Raw genomic sequence first — 13857 nt, 5'->3', positions numbered from 1 at the left:
GTGCTGTGGCTGACATCCTTGTCTATGTCAGATATGAGGATGAGAAACAAGATGGGAGCAAGTACTGTGCCTTGCAGAACAGAGCTTTTCACCGTAGCCGCCTCAGACTTTACTCTGTTGACTACTACACTTTGTGTTCTGTTTGTGAAGAAATTATAGATCCATCTACCAACTTTTCCTGTTATTCCCTTAGCACGCATTTTGTGCGCTATTACGCCATGATCACACTTGTCGAAGTCTTTTGCAAAGTCTGTGTATATTACATCTGCATTCTTTTTGTCTTCTAGTGCATCTAGGACCTTGTTGTAGTGATCCAGTAGTTGGGACAGACAGGAGCGACCTGCTCTAAACCCATGTTGCCCTGGGTTGTGTAATTGATGGGTATCTAAATGGGTGGCGATCTTGCTTCTTAGGACCTTTTCAAAGATTTTTATGATATGGGATGTTAGTGCTATCGGTCTGTAGTTCTTTGCTATTGCTTTACTGCCCCCTTTGTGGAGTGGGGCTATGTCTGTTGTTTTTAGTAACTGTGGGACGACCCCAGTGTCCATGCTCCCTCTCCATACGATGTTAAAAGCACATAATAGGGGCTTCTTGCAGTTCTTGATGAACACGGAGTTCCATGAATCTGGCCCTGGGGCAGAGTGCATGGGCATGTCATTTAAAGCGTGTTCGAAGTCATTTGGCGTCAGGATAACGTCAGATAGGCTTGTGTTTACCAAATTCTGTGGCTCTCTCTTAAAAAATTCATTTAGATCTTCGACTCTCAGTCTGGTTAGCGGCTTTCTAAAAGCCGAGTCATATTGGGACTTGAGTAGCTCACTCATTTCCTTGCTGTCATCTGTGTAGGATCCATCTTGTTTAAGTAGGGGCCCAATACTGGATGTTGTTCTCGACTTTGACTTGACATAAGAAAAGGAATACTTTGGTTTTCTTTTGAATTCATTTATGGCTTTTAGTTTTTCCCGCGATTCCTGACTCCTATAAGATTCCTTTACCTTTAGTTCGATGTTTGCTATTTCTCTGACCAGTGTCTCCCTACGCATTTCAGATATATTGGCCTCTTTTAGCCGCTCTGTTATTCTTTTCCGTCACCTGTAAAGGGAGAGCCTGTCTCTTTTTGTATTTTACATCTACTCCTCTTTTTTCTTAAAGGAATAAGCCTTGAGCATACATCGAGTGCCACGGAGTAAATCTGTTCTAGGCATAAGTTGGGGTCTGTGTTGCTTAGTCTATCTTCCCATCTTATATAGTTTAGGATTTGGTTTACTTGGTCCCACTTTATGTTCTTGTTATTCAAGTTGAATTTGGTGAAGGCTCCCTCGTGACTGATCTCATTTTGTCGGTCTGGGGCTCCGCGCATACATGTCTAAACCTCGATTATGTTGTGATCCGAGTATATTGTTTTTGATATGGTGACATTTCGTATCAGATCATCATTGTTAGTGAAGATGAGGTCTAGTGTATTCTCCAGTCTAGTAGGCTCTATTATTTGCTGGTTTAATTTGAATTTTGTGCAGAGATTTTAAAGCTTGTGTTTTGTGTGAGTTCTCGTCTGAGCTGCCTCCTGGTGTTATCACTTCAACAACATTATTTGCTATATTCCTCCACTTTAGGTGCCTTAAGTTGAAATACCCCAGGAGCAAGATGTTGGGGGCAGGAGCTGGAAGATTTTCCAGACAGTGGTCAATTTTCAACAGCTGTTCTTGGAATTGTTGGGACGTTGCTTAGGTTAGCCCATTCAAACCCCTGCACAGAAGCCCTCCAAACTTTCCTCAGCACTGGTGAACATCCTTCCAGATGGATCGAAAAAACTGGAACCGACCTCCGCATGAACCAGCTACATGATCTATGTCAAGTTAGGCAACAGAGACACTTCCCTGCTCCATGGGATATTACACCATTCCAAACTATCATTCTTCCATTTCCCCCCAAAACTCTTCTTAAATCACAACCAAAGCTTCGTCTTGAAGCCAAACATGATACCTTAAGCTGTATTGATAACTTAGTCACACAGAACACTCTTTCACAAATTATTTACGTTGATGGTTCTGTTCACCAGTCCACTGGTGCAGCTGGTAGTGCTGCTGTTGTCATGGCAATATAAACACAAATGCAGTATAATGTGATCCTTTATTGACTACGTTTCGCCCACACAGTGGGCTTTTTCAAGTCACAAACAGTCAGTTCTGTTTGTGACTTGAAAAAGCCCACTGTGTGGGCGAAACGTAGTCAATAAAGGATCACATTATACTGCATTTGTGTTTATATTGCCATTGTGTCGGTATTTTATACCATTTATTTCCATGCTGTTGTCATACAGAGTGATGGCTCTCATAAAGAAACTGGAGCACGCATTAATAACTGCTCCTCTACCCTTCAGACAGAACTGTTTGCCATACTCCTTGCACTCAAATGCGTCCATGTATCTAAGGGTGACATTTTAATTGTAACTGATTCTCTGTCATCCATAAATGCTCTCAACTCATTAAGTATAAATTTTGGCATGCTTGTGTCAGAAGCCAGACATAGGTATGGTAAGATTGTGGACAGTGGAGTCAGAGTGCACATGCTGTGGATTCCATCTTCAGATGCATGATAGAACTGATGAACTGGCTAAGCTGTATGCTTTCAAAGAGGGAGTAGATTACAATTTTGGGTTGTCACTTAACAGTTTGAGAGCAATAATACGAAAAGAACTTCAATTGAACTTTATTGACTTAAGACTTAGGGAGATTGACACAAGTCAGTCCATCATGCAGAAACCACATGTCTATGGTGCATCCAACAAAATAAGCAGACTCTTGGATGTCACTACCGCCCGGCTCCGGCTGGGTTACAAGTATCTTTGGCAGGTTAAATCACCACCACCAGATGTAGACCAAACGAAATGTAAACTTTGCCAGATGGACTATTGTCACACCTTGCGTCATTATGTACTGGAGTGCGATCAAATTAATGAATTTAGAGACAACTCACTGAGAAATGTTCAAGAAATGGCAAAGTATTTTATCCACAGTGGTATATTACAGACCATTCTGGAGAAATACCCTGACTTTGCTAGCTGTAAATAAAGCATTACTACGTGTGTGTGTGTGTGTGTGTGTGTGTGTGTGTGTGTGTGTGTGTGTGTGTGTGTGTGTGTGTGTACTCACCTATTTGTGGTTGCAGGGGTCGAGTCTTAGCTCCTGGCCCCTGTGTGTGTACTCACCTAGTTGTACTCACCTAGTTGAGGTTGCAGGGGTCGAGTCCAAGCTCCTGGCCCCGCCTCTTCACTGGTCGCTACTAGGTCACTCTCCCTGAACCATGAGCTTTATCGTACCTCTGCTTAAAGCTATGTATGGATCCTGCCTCCACTACATCGCTTCCCAAACTATTCCACTTACTGACTACTCTGTGGCTGAAGAAATACTTCCTAACATTCCTGTGATTCATCTGTGTCTTCAGCTTCCAACTGTGTCCCCTTGTTACTGTGTCCAATCTCTGGAACATCCTGTCTTTGTCCACCTTTCAATTCCTCTCAGTATTTTGTATGTCGTTATCATGTCCCCCCTATCTCTCCTGTTCTCCAGTGTCGTCAGGTTGATTTCCCTTAACCTCTCCTCGTAGGACATACCTCTTAGCTCTGGGACTAGTCTTGTTGCAAACCTTTGCAATTTCTCTAGTTTCTTTACGTGCTTGGCTAGGTGTGGGTTCCAAACTTGTGCCGCATACTCCAATATGGGCCTAACGTACACGGTGTACAGGGTCCTGAATGATTCCTTATTAAGATGTCGGAATGATGTTCTGAGGTTTGCTAGGCGCCCATATGCTGCAGCAGTTATTTGGTTGATGTGCGCTTCAGGAGATGTGCCTGGTGTTATACTCACCCCAAGATCTTTTTCCTTGAGTGAGGTTTGTAGTCTTTGGCCCCCTAGACTGTACTCCGTCTGCGGTCTTCTTTGCCCTTCCCCAATCTTCATGACTTTGCACTTGGTGGGATTGAACTCCAGGAGCCAATTGCTGGACCAGGTCTGCAGCCTGTCCAGATCCCTTTGTAGTTCTGCCTGGTCTTCGATCGAGTGAATTCTTCTCATCAACTTCATGTCATCTGCAAACAGGGACACCTCAGAGTCTATTCCTTCCGTCATGTCGTTCACAAATACCAGAAACAGCACTGGTCCTAGGACTGACCCCTGTGGGACCCAGCTGGTCACAAGTGCCCACTCTGACACCTCGCCACGTACCATGACTCGCTGCTGTCTTCCTGACAAGTATTCCCTGATCCATTGTAGTGCCTTCCCTGTTATCCCTGCTTGGTCCTCCAGTTTTTGCACCAATCTCTTGTGTGGAACTGTGTCAAACGCCTTCTTGCAGTCTAAGAAAATGCAATCCACCCACCCCTCTCTCTCTTGTCTTACTGCTGTCACCATGTCATAGAACTCCAGTAGGTTTGTGACACAGGATTTCCCGTCCCTGAAACCATGTTGGCTGCTGTTGATGAGATCGTTCCTTTCTAGGTGTTCCACCACTCTTCTCCTGATAATCTTCTCCATGATTTTGCATACTATACATGTCAGTGACACTGGTCTGTAGTTTAATGCTTCATGTCTGTCTCCTTTTTTAAAGATTGGGACTACATTTGCTGTCTTCTATGCCTCAGGCAATCTCCCTGTTTCGATAGATGTATTGAATATTGTTGTTAGGGGTACACATAGCGCCTCTGCTCCCTCTCTCAATACCCATGGGGCGATGTTATCTGGCCCCATTGCCTTTGAGGTATCTAGCTCACTCAGAAGCCTCTTCACTTCTTCCTCGGTTGTGTGCACTGTGTCCAGCATATGGTGGACACAGTGCAACATGTGTGTGTGTGTGTGTGTGTGTGTGTGTGTGTGTGTGTGTGTGTGTGTGTGTGTGTGTGTGTGTGTGTGTGTGTGTGTGTGTGTGTGTGTGTGTGTGTGTGTGTGTGTATGTGTGTGTGTGCGTGTGCGTGTGTGTATAGTGTGTGTGTGTATGGTGTGTGTGTGTGGGGGGGTACGTGCTTGTGTATATGCGTATGTGTGTACGCTCGTGTGCATGTGTCTGTGCATGCGCCCTCGTGTGTGTATGTGTGTGCGCGCGCGCTCATGTGGGTGTATGATCCACTTAATATTTGTATTTATAACTCATTACAATTGTGACCGGGTGTGGACGTGTCAGTGGCTCATTATTTTGTAATTAACCATGTACAGGAGTGAGGATGATTGATTACCTTTGTAACTTGCCAAGATTGTGACCAGATCTACCTGGAGTTCATAACCTTTGTAACTAGTTCAGCTGTCATAACTTTAGAGTCCAGTCCTTGGACTCATTATGTACCTCTGTAATCTTTTGACTACCGCCCACAGGATGGGTATGGGGTGCATAATGAAGATATTAAACTAACAAATTAATAAGTAAGGACCCCCAGTAGTCACTGGCTTTTTCTTTGGGTTATCCTAGGTAATTTACATATGTTACTATGTATGATAAATGTGCTATTGTGAACCTGTAGCTAAATAAACTTACATGATCTACTTCTTTCTGTATTCAGCACATTCAGAAATCTTTGCAAACATTTCCTGCACAAAAGATGTTTGATTTCCCGTACAATATCAAGATGACTCACCCAAAATGGTTCATTGCACAGACTGGAGAAGAAATCGTGATGTATGGTTGTTGCTCCTAGAGAACCCATCACAGCTTCCCGCTGCTCTCACACACTACCTCACTCCTCTACGTCAACCTAAAAATATAGTATATATAAGTTTATAGGTTTTAAAAAGAGGGGAGACAATCTTAGAATTTATTAGTCAGCTGATAAACAATCTGAGTTGAAAAAATGTATATAAGTTTATTAAGATGTGTAGAATGCAGTATGTGTACAATATCTAGTAATGTTAAGGCCGGATTTATATTTAAGCTAAAAAAGCAACGGATTAGGGCCTCACAGTCAGAAAGGGCCTCTCAAAAATCAGGCTTGGATTTAGAGGCTAAATCCGGCTTTCAGCCCCATGCCTAACACAATTTTTAAATTATCAAATTATGTATATATATTCTTTCTTTCTTTTAACACACCGGCCATATCCCACCGAGGCGGGGTGGCCCAAAAGATAAAACGAAAGTTTCTCCTTTTACATTTTGTAATATCCACAGGAGAAGAGGTTACTAGCTCCTTGCTCCCGGCATTTTAGTCGCCTCTTACAACACGCATGGCTAACGGAGGAAGAATTCTGTTCCACTTCCCCATGGAGGTAAGAGGAAATAAACAAGAACAAGAACTAGTAAGAAAAATAGAAGAAAACCCAGAGGTGTGTGTATATACGTATATGCTTTTACATGTATATGTAGTGTAACCTAAGTGTAAGTAGAAGTAGCAAGACGTACCTGAAACCTTGCATGTTTATGAGACAGAAAAATGGACACCAGCAATCCTACCATCATGTAAAACAATTACAGGATTCCTTTTTACACTCACTTGGCAGGACGGCAGTACCTCCCTGGGTGGTTGCTGTCTACCAACCTACTACCTAGGATATATATATATATATATATATATATATATATATATATATATATATATATATATATATATATATATATATATATATATATATATATATATATGTCGTGCCGAATAGGCAGAACTTGAGATCTTGGCTTAAATAGCAACGCTCATCTTGCCATATAGGACAAGTGAAAATTTGTTTATGCAATAATTTCGCCAAAATCATTCTGAACCTAACGAAAAAAATATATTTCACTGTGTTTGTTTAGTATTAATTTATTGTAAACAAATCTAAAATATATTTAGTTGGGCTAGGCTAAAATAAATTGCGCTTGTTATAATAAGGTTAGGTAAGTTTTCTAAGTTCCTTTTGGTGCAAAATTGTAAATTTTTACATCAACATTAATGAAAAAAATATATCTTTAAACGTATAAGAGAAAATTTTAGAAAGGACTTAATTTTAAATGAGTTCTTGCTAATTGACCAGTTTTGCATATTCGGCACGACATATATATATATATATATATATATATATATATATATATATATATATATATATATATATATATATATATATATATATATATATATATATATATATATATATTTTATCACACTGGCCGATTCCCACCAAGGCAGGGTGGCCCGAAAAAGAAAAACTTTCACCATCATTCACTCCATCACTGTCTTGCCAGAAGGGTGCTTTACACTACAGTTTTTAAACTGCAACATTAACACCCCTCCTTCAGAGTGCAGGCACTGTACTTCCCATCTCCAGGACTCAAGTCCGGCCTGCCGGTTTCCCTGAACCCCTTCATAAATGTTACTTTGCTCACACTCCAACAGCACGTCAAGTATTAAAAACCATTTGTCTCCATTCACTCCTATCAAACACGCTCAAGCATGCCTGCTGGAAGTCCAAGCCCCTCGCACACAAAACCTCCTTTACCCCCTCCCTCCAACCTTTCCTAGGCCGACCCCTACCCCGCCTTCCTTCCACTACAGACTGATACACTCTTGAAGTTATTCTGTTTCGCTCCATTCTCTCCACATGTCCGAACCACCTCAACAACCCTTCCTCAGCCCTCTGGACAACAGTTTTGGTAATCCCGCACCTCCTCCTAACTTCCAAACTACGAATTCTCTGCATTATATTCACACCACACATTGCTCTAAGACATGACATCTCCACTGCCTCCAGCCTTCTCCTCGCTGCAACATTCATCACCCATGCTTCACACCCATATAAGAGCGTTGGTAAAACTATACTCTCATACATTCCCCTCTTTGCCTCCAAGGACAAAGTTCTTTGTCTCCACAGACTCCTAAGTGCACCACTCACCCTTTTCCCCTCATCAATTCTATGATTCACCTCATCTTTCATAGACCCATCCGCTGACACGTCCACTCACAAATATCTGAATACATTCACCTCCTCCATACTCTCTCCCTCCAATCTGATATCCAATCTTTCATTACCTAATCTTTTTGTTATCCTCATAACCTTATTCTTTCATGTACTCACTTTCAATTTTCTTCTTTTGCACACCCTACCAAATTCATCCACCAATCTCTGCAACTTCTCCTCTGCTTCTGCTTTTATCAACTTTTCTGTACTCGACTGAAGAAGCCTACTGTGTAGGCGAAACGTTTCGAAATAAAGATACCTAACTGTTGCATACGTGTCTTACCTAACACTCAAATCATTATGAAGATCTGTATAGTCTGCAGTCAATCAAACAAACGGGCTTCCACATGGATAAATTGTCATTTTTGTGGAAATTGGTGTCACGCCCCTTGTGCAGATATCCAAGAACTAGCTACAAGCAGTATTAAAACAGGGAAGTGTTTTTGGGTATGCCCAAATGAGGAAAATCTGTGGACTAAAATCACAAGGGTATTAAAAGAGGATAACATCAAAGCTGCTTTCATAGACAACCTGGAAGCTTTCTACAACAGATGGGAACATTAAAATTCTGGGCTGAATGGTACTGCCCTTGATACTGGCCATGTAGTCAGAAACTGTAAGGCTGGAGGTGATGTCCTGGTAGTCAGTAAATGTGGGGCTGATAGTGCTGTCCTGGGAGACAGTAATGGTGAAGCTGGAGGTGCTGTACTGGGAGACAGTAATGGTGAAGCTGGAGGTGCTGTTCTGGGAAACAGTAATGGTGAAAGATAAGATAAGATAAGATAAGATTTCGTTCGGATTTTTAACCCCGGAGGGTTAGCCACCCAGGATAACCCAAGAAAGTCAGTGCGTCATCGAGGACTGTCTAACTTATTTCCATTGGGGTCCTTAATCTTGTCCCCCAGGATGCGACCCACACCAGTCGACTAACACCCAGGTACCTATTTGCTGCTAGGTGAACAGGACAATATGTGTAAGGAAACGTGTCGGAATGTTTCCACCCGCCGGGAATCGAACCCGGGCCCTCCGTGTGTGAAGCGGGAGCTTTAGCCACCAGGCCACCGGGCCACCAGCTGGAGGTGCTGTCCTGGGAGACAGTAATGGTGAAGCTGGAGGTGCTGTACTGGGAGACAGTAATGGTGAAGCTGGAGGTGCTGTCCTGGGAGACAGTAATGGTGAAGCTGGAGGTGCTGTCCTGGGAGACAGTAATGGTGAAGCTGGAGGTGCTGTACTGGGAGACAGTAATGGTGAAGCTGGAGGTGCTGTCCTGGGAAACAGTAATGGTGAAGCTGGAGGTGCTGTCCTGGGAGACAGTAATGGTGAAGCTGGAGGTGCTGTCCTGGGAGACAGTAATGGTGAAGCTGGAGGTGCTGTCCTGGGAGACAGTAATGGTGAAGCTGGAGATTTTGTCCAGGTAGTCGGGAATTATACGTAGGAAGGAATACATATAAATAACCTCATAGGGGACAGGAGCCGTAGTGGAGAAACAAGTGTAGTCAAAGATAAGATAAAACCAATATTGCAAACTAGAAATACCACAGGAAATAGCAAACAAGAGGACTCCACTAGCTATAGTGAGGATATATTACCAAAAACAACTGGTGGGAGCTCCATTGTTGGTGCTAGGGAGGGTAGGAATAAGACAGGGAAACATGCACCAACAGGGAATACAGTCACAGAAACCCAAGGCAAACGGAAACCAAGCCTGTGCACATACTATGCACTTGGTATCTGCAGACATGGGAAATCTGGAAAAACAGACGGAACGTGCAACTATGACCACTCTAGAAAATGCCATGCCCATATGACAACAGGAAAATGCAAACTCCCTTCCTGTAAGCTTTTTCACCCTGAAATGTGTACCTCTTCAGTACAGGAAAGACTGTGCTATAACTTAAATTGCCAGGCACACCATCTAAAGGGTACAAAAAGATACAAAACATCCAGGCCATGGGAAAACCTGGGTAGCCACAGCCACTCAAGAGGGAGAGGTTTTTTAGTGCCAGGAAGGAAAAAAAACTGGCAGGAAATGGCAGAAATCGTACACCAAATCCAGTCATTCCTGGAGTGGAACCACAGTCGATGGCCTCCACTCCAAACCAACAGATACAGATACTAACGCCGGAGAAAAAATCCCCCACCAGTACGAACAATACCACCAGTCCGATGACATTCTTCTTTGCAAATATACAGGGTCTAAAGCCAGCAACAAACAACAAAATACCTTTCATCCGTGGACTGCTTGCAGAGGCAAAGGCAATGTTCGCGGCTTTCACTGAGACCCACATAAAGGATCACTTGGACAACGAAATATGGATCCCAGGTTACAACCTATACAGATGTGACAGAGTGAACAGGCAAAAGTGGGGGGGGTTGGCCTGTACATTGCAGAGTCACTTGTTTGCACAGAACTGCTAAATGCCTCAAATGATGTACTGTAAGTTTTAGCAGTAAAGGTCGAGAACCAAAACCTAGTCATTGTGGTAGTCTACAAGCCACCGGATGCAACATCCCAGCAATTCCAGGAACAGCTGTTAAAAATTGACCACTGTCTGGAAAATCTGCCAGCTCCTGCACCCAACATCTTGCTCCTGGGGGATTTCAACTTAAGGCACCTAAAATGGAGGAATATAGCAAATAATATTGTTGCAGTAATAACACCAGGAGGCAGCTCTGATGAAAACTCACACTCACACGAGCTTTTAAATCTCTGCACAAAATTCAATTTAAACCAGCAAATAATAGAACCTACTAGACTGGAGAATACACTAGACCTCATCTTCACTAACAATGATGATCTGATAAGAAATGTCACCATATCAAAAACAATATACTCAGATCACAACATAATTGAGGTTCAGACATGTATGCGTGGAGCCCCAGACCGACATAATGAGATTAGTCACGAGGGAGCATTCACCAAATTCAACTTCAATAACAAAAACATAAAGTGGGACCAAGTAAACCAAGTCCTAACCGATATAAGCTGGGAAGATATACTAAGCAACACAGACCCCAACGTATGCCTAGAACAGATTAACTCGGTGGCACTCGATGTATGCACAAGGCTTATTCCTGTAAGAAAAAGGAAGAGTAGATGAAAAATAGAAAGAGACAGGCGCTCCCTTTACAGGCGACGGAAAAGAATAACAGAGCGACTAAAAGAGGTCAATATATCCGAAATGCGTAGGGAGACACTGGTCAGAGAAATAGCAAGCATCGAACTCAAGCTAAAGGTATCTTATAGGAGTCAGAAATCGCGGGAAGAACTAAAAGCCATAAATGAAATCGAAAGAAACCCAAAGTATTTCTTCTCCTATGCCAAATCAAAGTCGAGAACAACATCCAGTATTGGGCCCCAACTTAAACAAGATGGGTCCTACACAGATGACAGCAAGGAAATGAGTGAGCTACTCAAGTCCCAATATGACTCAGTTTTTAGCAAGCCGCTAACCAGACTGAGAGTCGAAGATCAAAATGAATTTTTTATGAGAGAGCCACAAAATTTGGTTAACACAAGCCTATCCGATGTTATCCTGACTCCAAATGACTTCGAACAGGCGATAAATGACATGCCCATGCACTCTGCCCCAGGGCCAGACTCATGGAACTCCGTGTTCATCAAGAACTGCAAGAAGCCCCTATCACGAGCCTTTTCCATCCTATGGAGAGGGAGCATGGACACGGGGGTCGTCCCACAGTTACTAAAAACAACAGACATAGCCCCACTCCACAAAGGGGGCAGTAAAGCAACAGCAAAGAACTACAGACCGATAGCACTAACATCCCATATCATAAAAATCTTTGAAAGGGTCCTAAGAAGCAAGATCACCACCCATCTAGAAACCCATCAGTTACACAACCCAGGGGAACATGGGTTTAGAACAGGTCGCTCCTGTCTGTCTCAACTATTGGATCACTACAACAAGGTCCTAAATGCACTAGAAGATAAAAAGAATGCAGATGTAATATATACAGACTTGGCAAAAGCCTTCGACAAGTGTGATCATGGCGTAATAGTGCACAAAATGCGTGCTAAAGGAATAACAGGAAATGTCGGTCGATGGATCTATAATTTCCTCACTAAAGGAACACAGAGAGTAGTCGTCAACAGAGTAAAGTCCGAGGCAGCTACGGTGAAAAGCTCTGTTCCACAAGGCACAGTACTCGCTCCCATCTTGTTCCTCATCCTCATATCCGACGTAGACAAGGATGTCAGCCACAGCACCCTGTCTTCCTTTGCTGATGACACCCGAATCTGCATGACAGTGTCTTCCATTGCAGACACTGCAAGGCTCCAGGCGGACATCAACCGAATCTTTCAGTGGGCTGCAGAAAACAATATGAAGTTCAACGATGAGAAATTTCAATTACTCAGATATGGTAAACACGAGGAAATTAAATCTTCATCAGAGTACAAAACAAATTCTGGCCACAAAATAGAGCGAAGCACCAACGTCAAAGACCTGGGAGTGATCATGTCGGAGGATCTCACCTTCAAGGACCATAACATTGTATCAATCGCATCTGCTAGAAAAATGACAGGATGGATAATGAGAACCTTCAAAACTAGGGAGGCCAAGCCCATGATGACACTCTTCAGGTCACTTGTTCTATCTAGGCTGGAATATTGCTGCACACTAACAGCACCTTTCAAGGCAGGTGAAATTGCTGACCTAGAAAATGTACAGAGAACCTTCACAGCGCGCATAACGGAGATAAAACACCTCAGTTACTGGGAGTGCTTGAGGTTCCTGAACCTGTATTCCCTGGAACGCAGGCAGGAGAGATACATGATTATATATACCTGGAAAATCCTAGAGGGACTAGTACCGAACTTGCACACGAAAATCACTCACTACGAAAGCAAAAGACTTGGCAGACGATGCAACATCCTCCCAATGAAAAGCAGGGGTGTCACTAGCACGTTAAGAGACCATACAATAAGTGTCAGGGGCCCGAGACTGTTCAACTGCCTCCCAGCATACATAAGGGGGATTACCAACAGACCCCTGGCAGTCTTCAAGCTGGCACTGGACAAGCACCTAAATTCGGTTCCTGACCAGCCGGGCTGTGGCTCGTACGTTGGTTTGCGTGCAGCCAGCAGCAACAGCCTGGTTGATCAGGCTCTGATCCACCAGGAGGCCTGGTCACAGACCGGGCCACGGTTGCGTTGATCCCCGGAACTCCCTCCAGGTAAACTCCAGGTACCTACTCTAACTTGAGCCTCACTATCCTCGTAAAAACTCTTCACTGCTTTCAGTAACCTACCTCCTACACCATACACCTGCAACATCTGCCACATTGCCCCCCTATCCACCCTGTCATACGCCTTTTCCAAATCTATAAATGCCACAAAGACCTCTTTAGCCTTATCTAAATACTGTTCACTTATATGTTTCACCGTAAACACCTCGTCCACACACCCCCTACCTTTCCTAAAGCCTCCTTGTTCATCTGCTATCCTATTCTCCGTCTTACTCTTAATTCTTTCAATAATAACTCTACCATACACTTTGCCAGGTATACTCAACAGACTTATCCCCCTATAATTTTTGCACTCTCTTTTATCCCCTTTGCCTTTATACAAAGAAACTATGCATGCTCTCTGCCAATCCCTAGGTACCTTACCCTCTTCCATACATTTATTAAATAATTGCACCAACCACTCCAAAACTATATCCCCACCTGCATTTAACATTTCTATTTTTATCCCATCAATCCCGGCTGCCTTACCCCCTTTCATTTTACCTACTGCCTCACGAACTTCCCCCACACTCACAACTGGCTCTTCCTCACTCCTACAAGATGTTGTTCCTCCTTGCCCTATACACGAAATCACAGCTTCCCTATCTTCATCAACATTTAACAATTCCTCAAAATATTCCCTCCATCTTCCCAATACCTCTAACTCTCCATTTAATAACTCTCCTCTCCTATTTTT

The 13857-nt window shown here is 43.2% G+C and overlaps 1 protein-coding gene across 7 annotated transcripts in view; it reads right to left on the bottom strand.

The window, feature by feature from the left end:
• The window catches only part of LOC128685730 (ATP-binding cassette sub-family C member 3-like), a 406756-nt gene that overhangs the window by 373896 nt on the left and 19003 nt on the right, over positions 1–13857 (bottom strand). For all 7 annotated transcript variants that reach the window (XR_011392357.1, XM_070087955.1, XM_070087954.1 and 4 more), the window contains exon 2: positions 5627–5743. Coding sequence is in view for 6 of the 7 variants with exons in the window: in XM_070087955.1 (XP_069944056.1) it covers positions 5627–5695 (69 nt within the window). In the remaining variant the exon portion in view is untranslated. The remainder of the gene's footprint in view (positions 1–5626; positions 5744–13857) is intronic.

The sequence above is a fragment of the Cherax quadricarinatus genome, chromosome 23 (genome assembly GCF_038502225.1).
Source record: "Cherax quadricarinatus isolate ZL_2023a chromosome 23, ASM3850222v1, whole genome shotgun sequence".
NCBI classification, from domain to species: domain Eukaryota; kingdom Metazoa; phylum Arthropoda; class Malacostraca; order Decapoda; family Parastacidae; genus Cherax; species Cherax quadricarinatus.
Note: the sequence above shows the minus strand (reverse complement) of the source record. Positions and strands in the feature narration are given on the sequence as shown.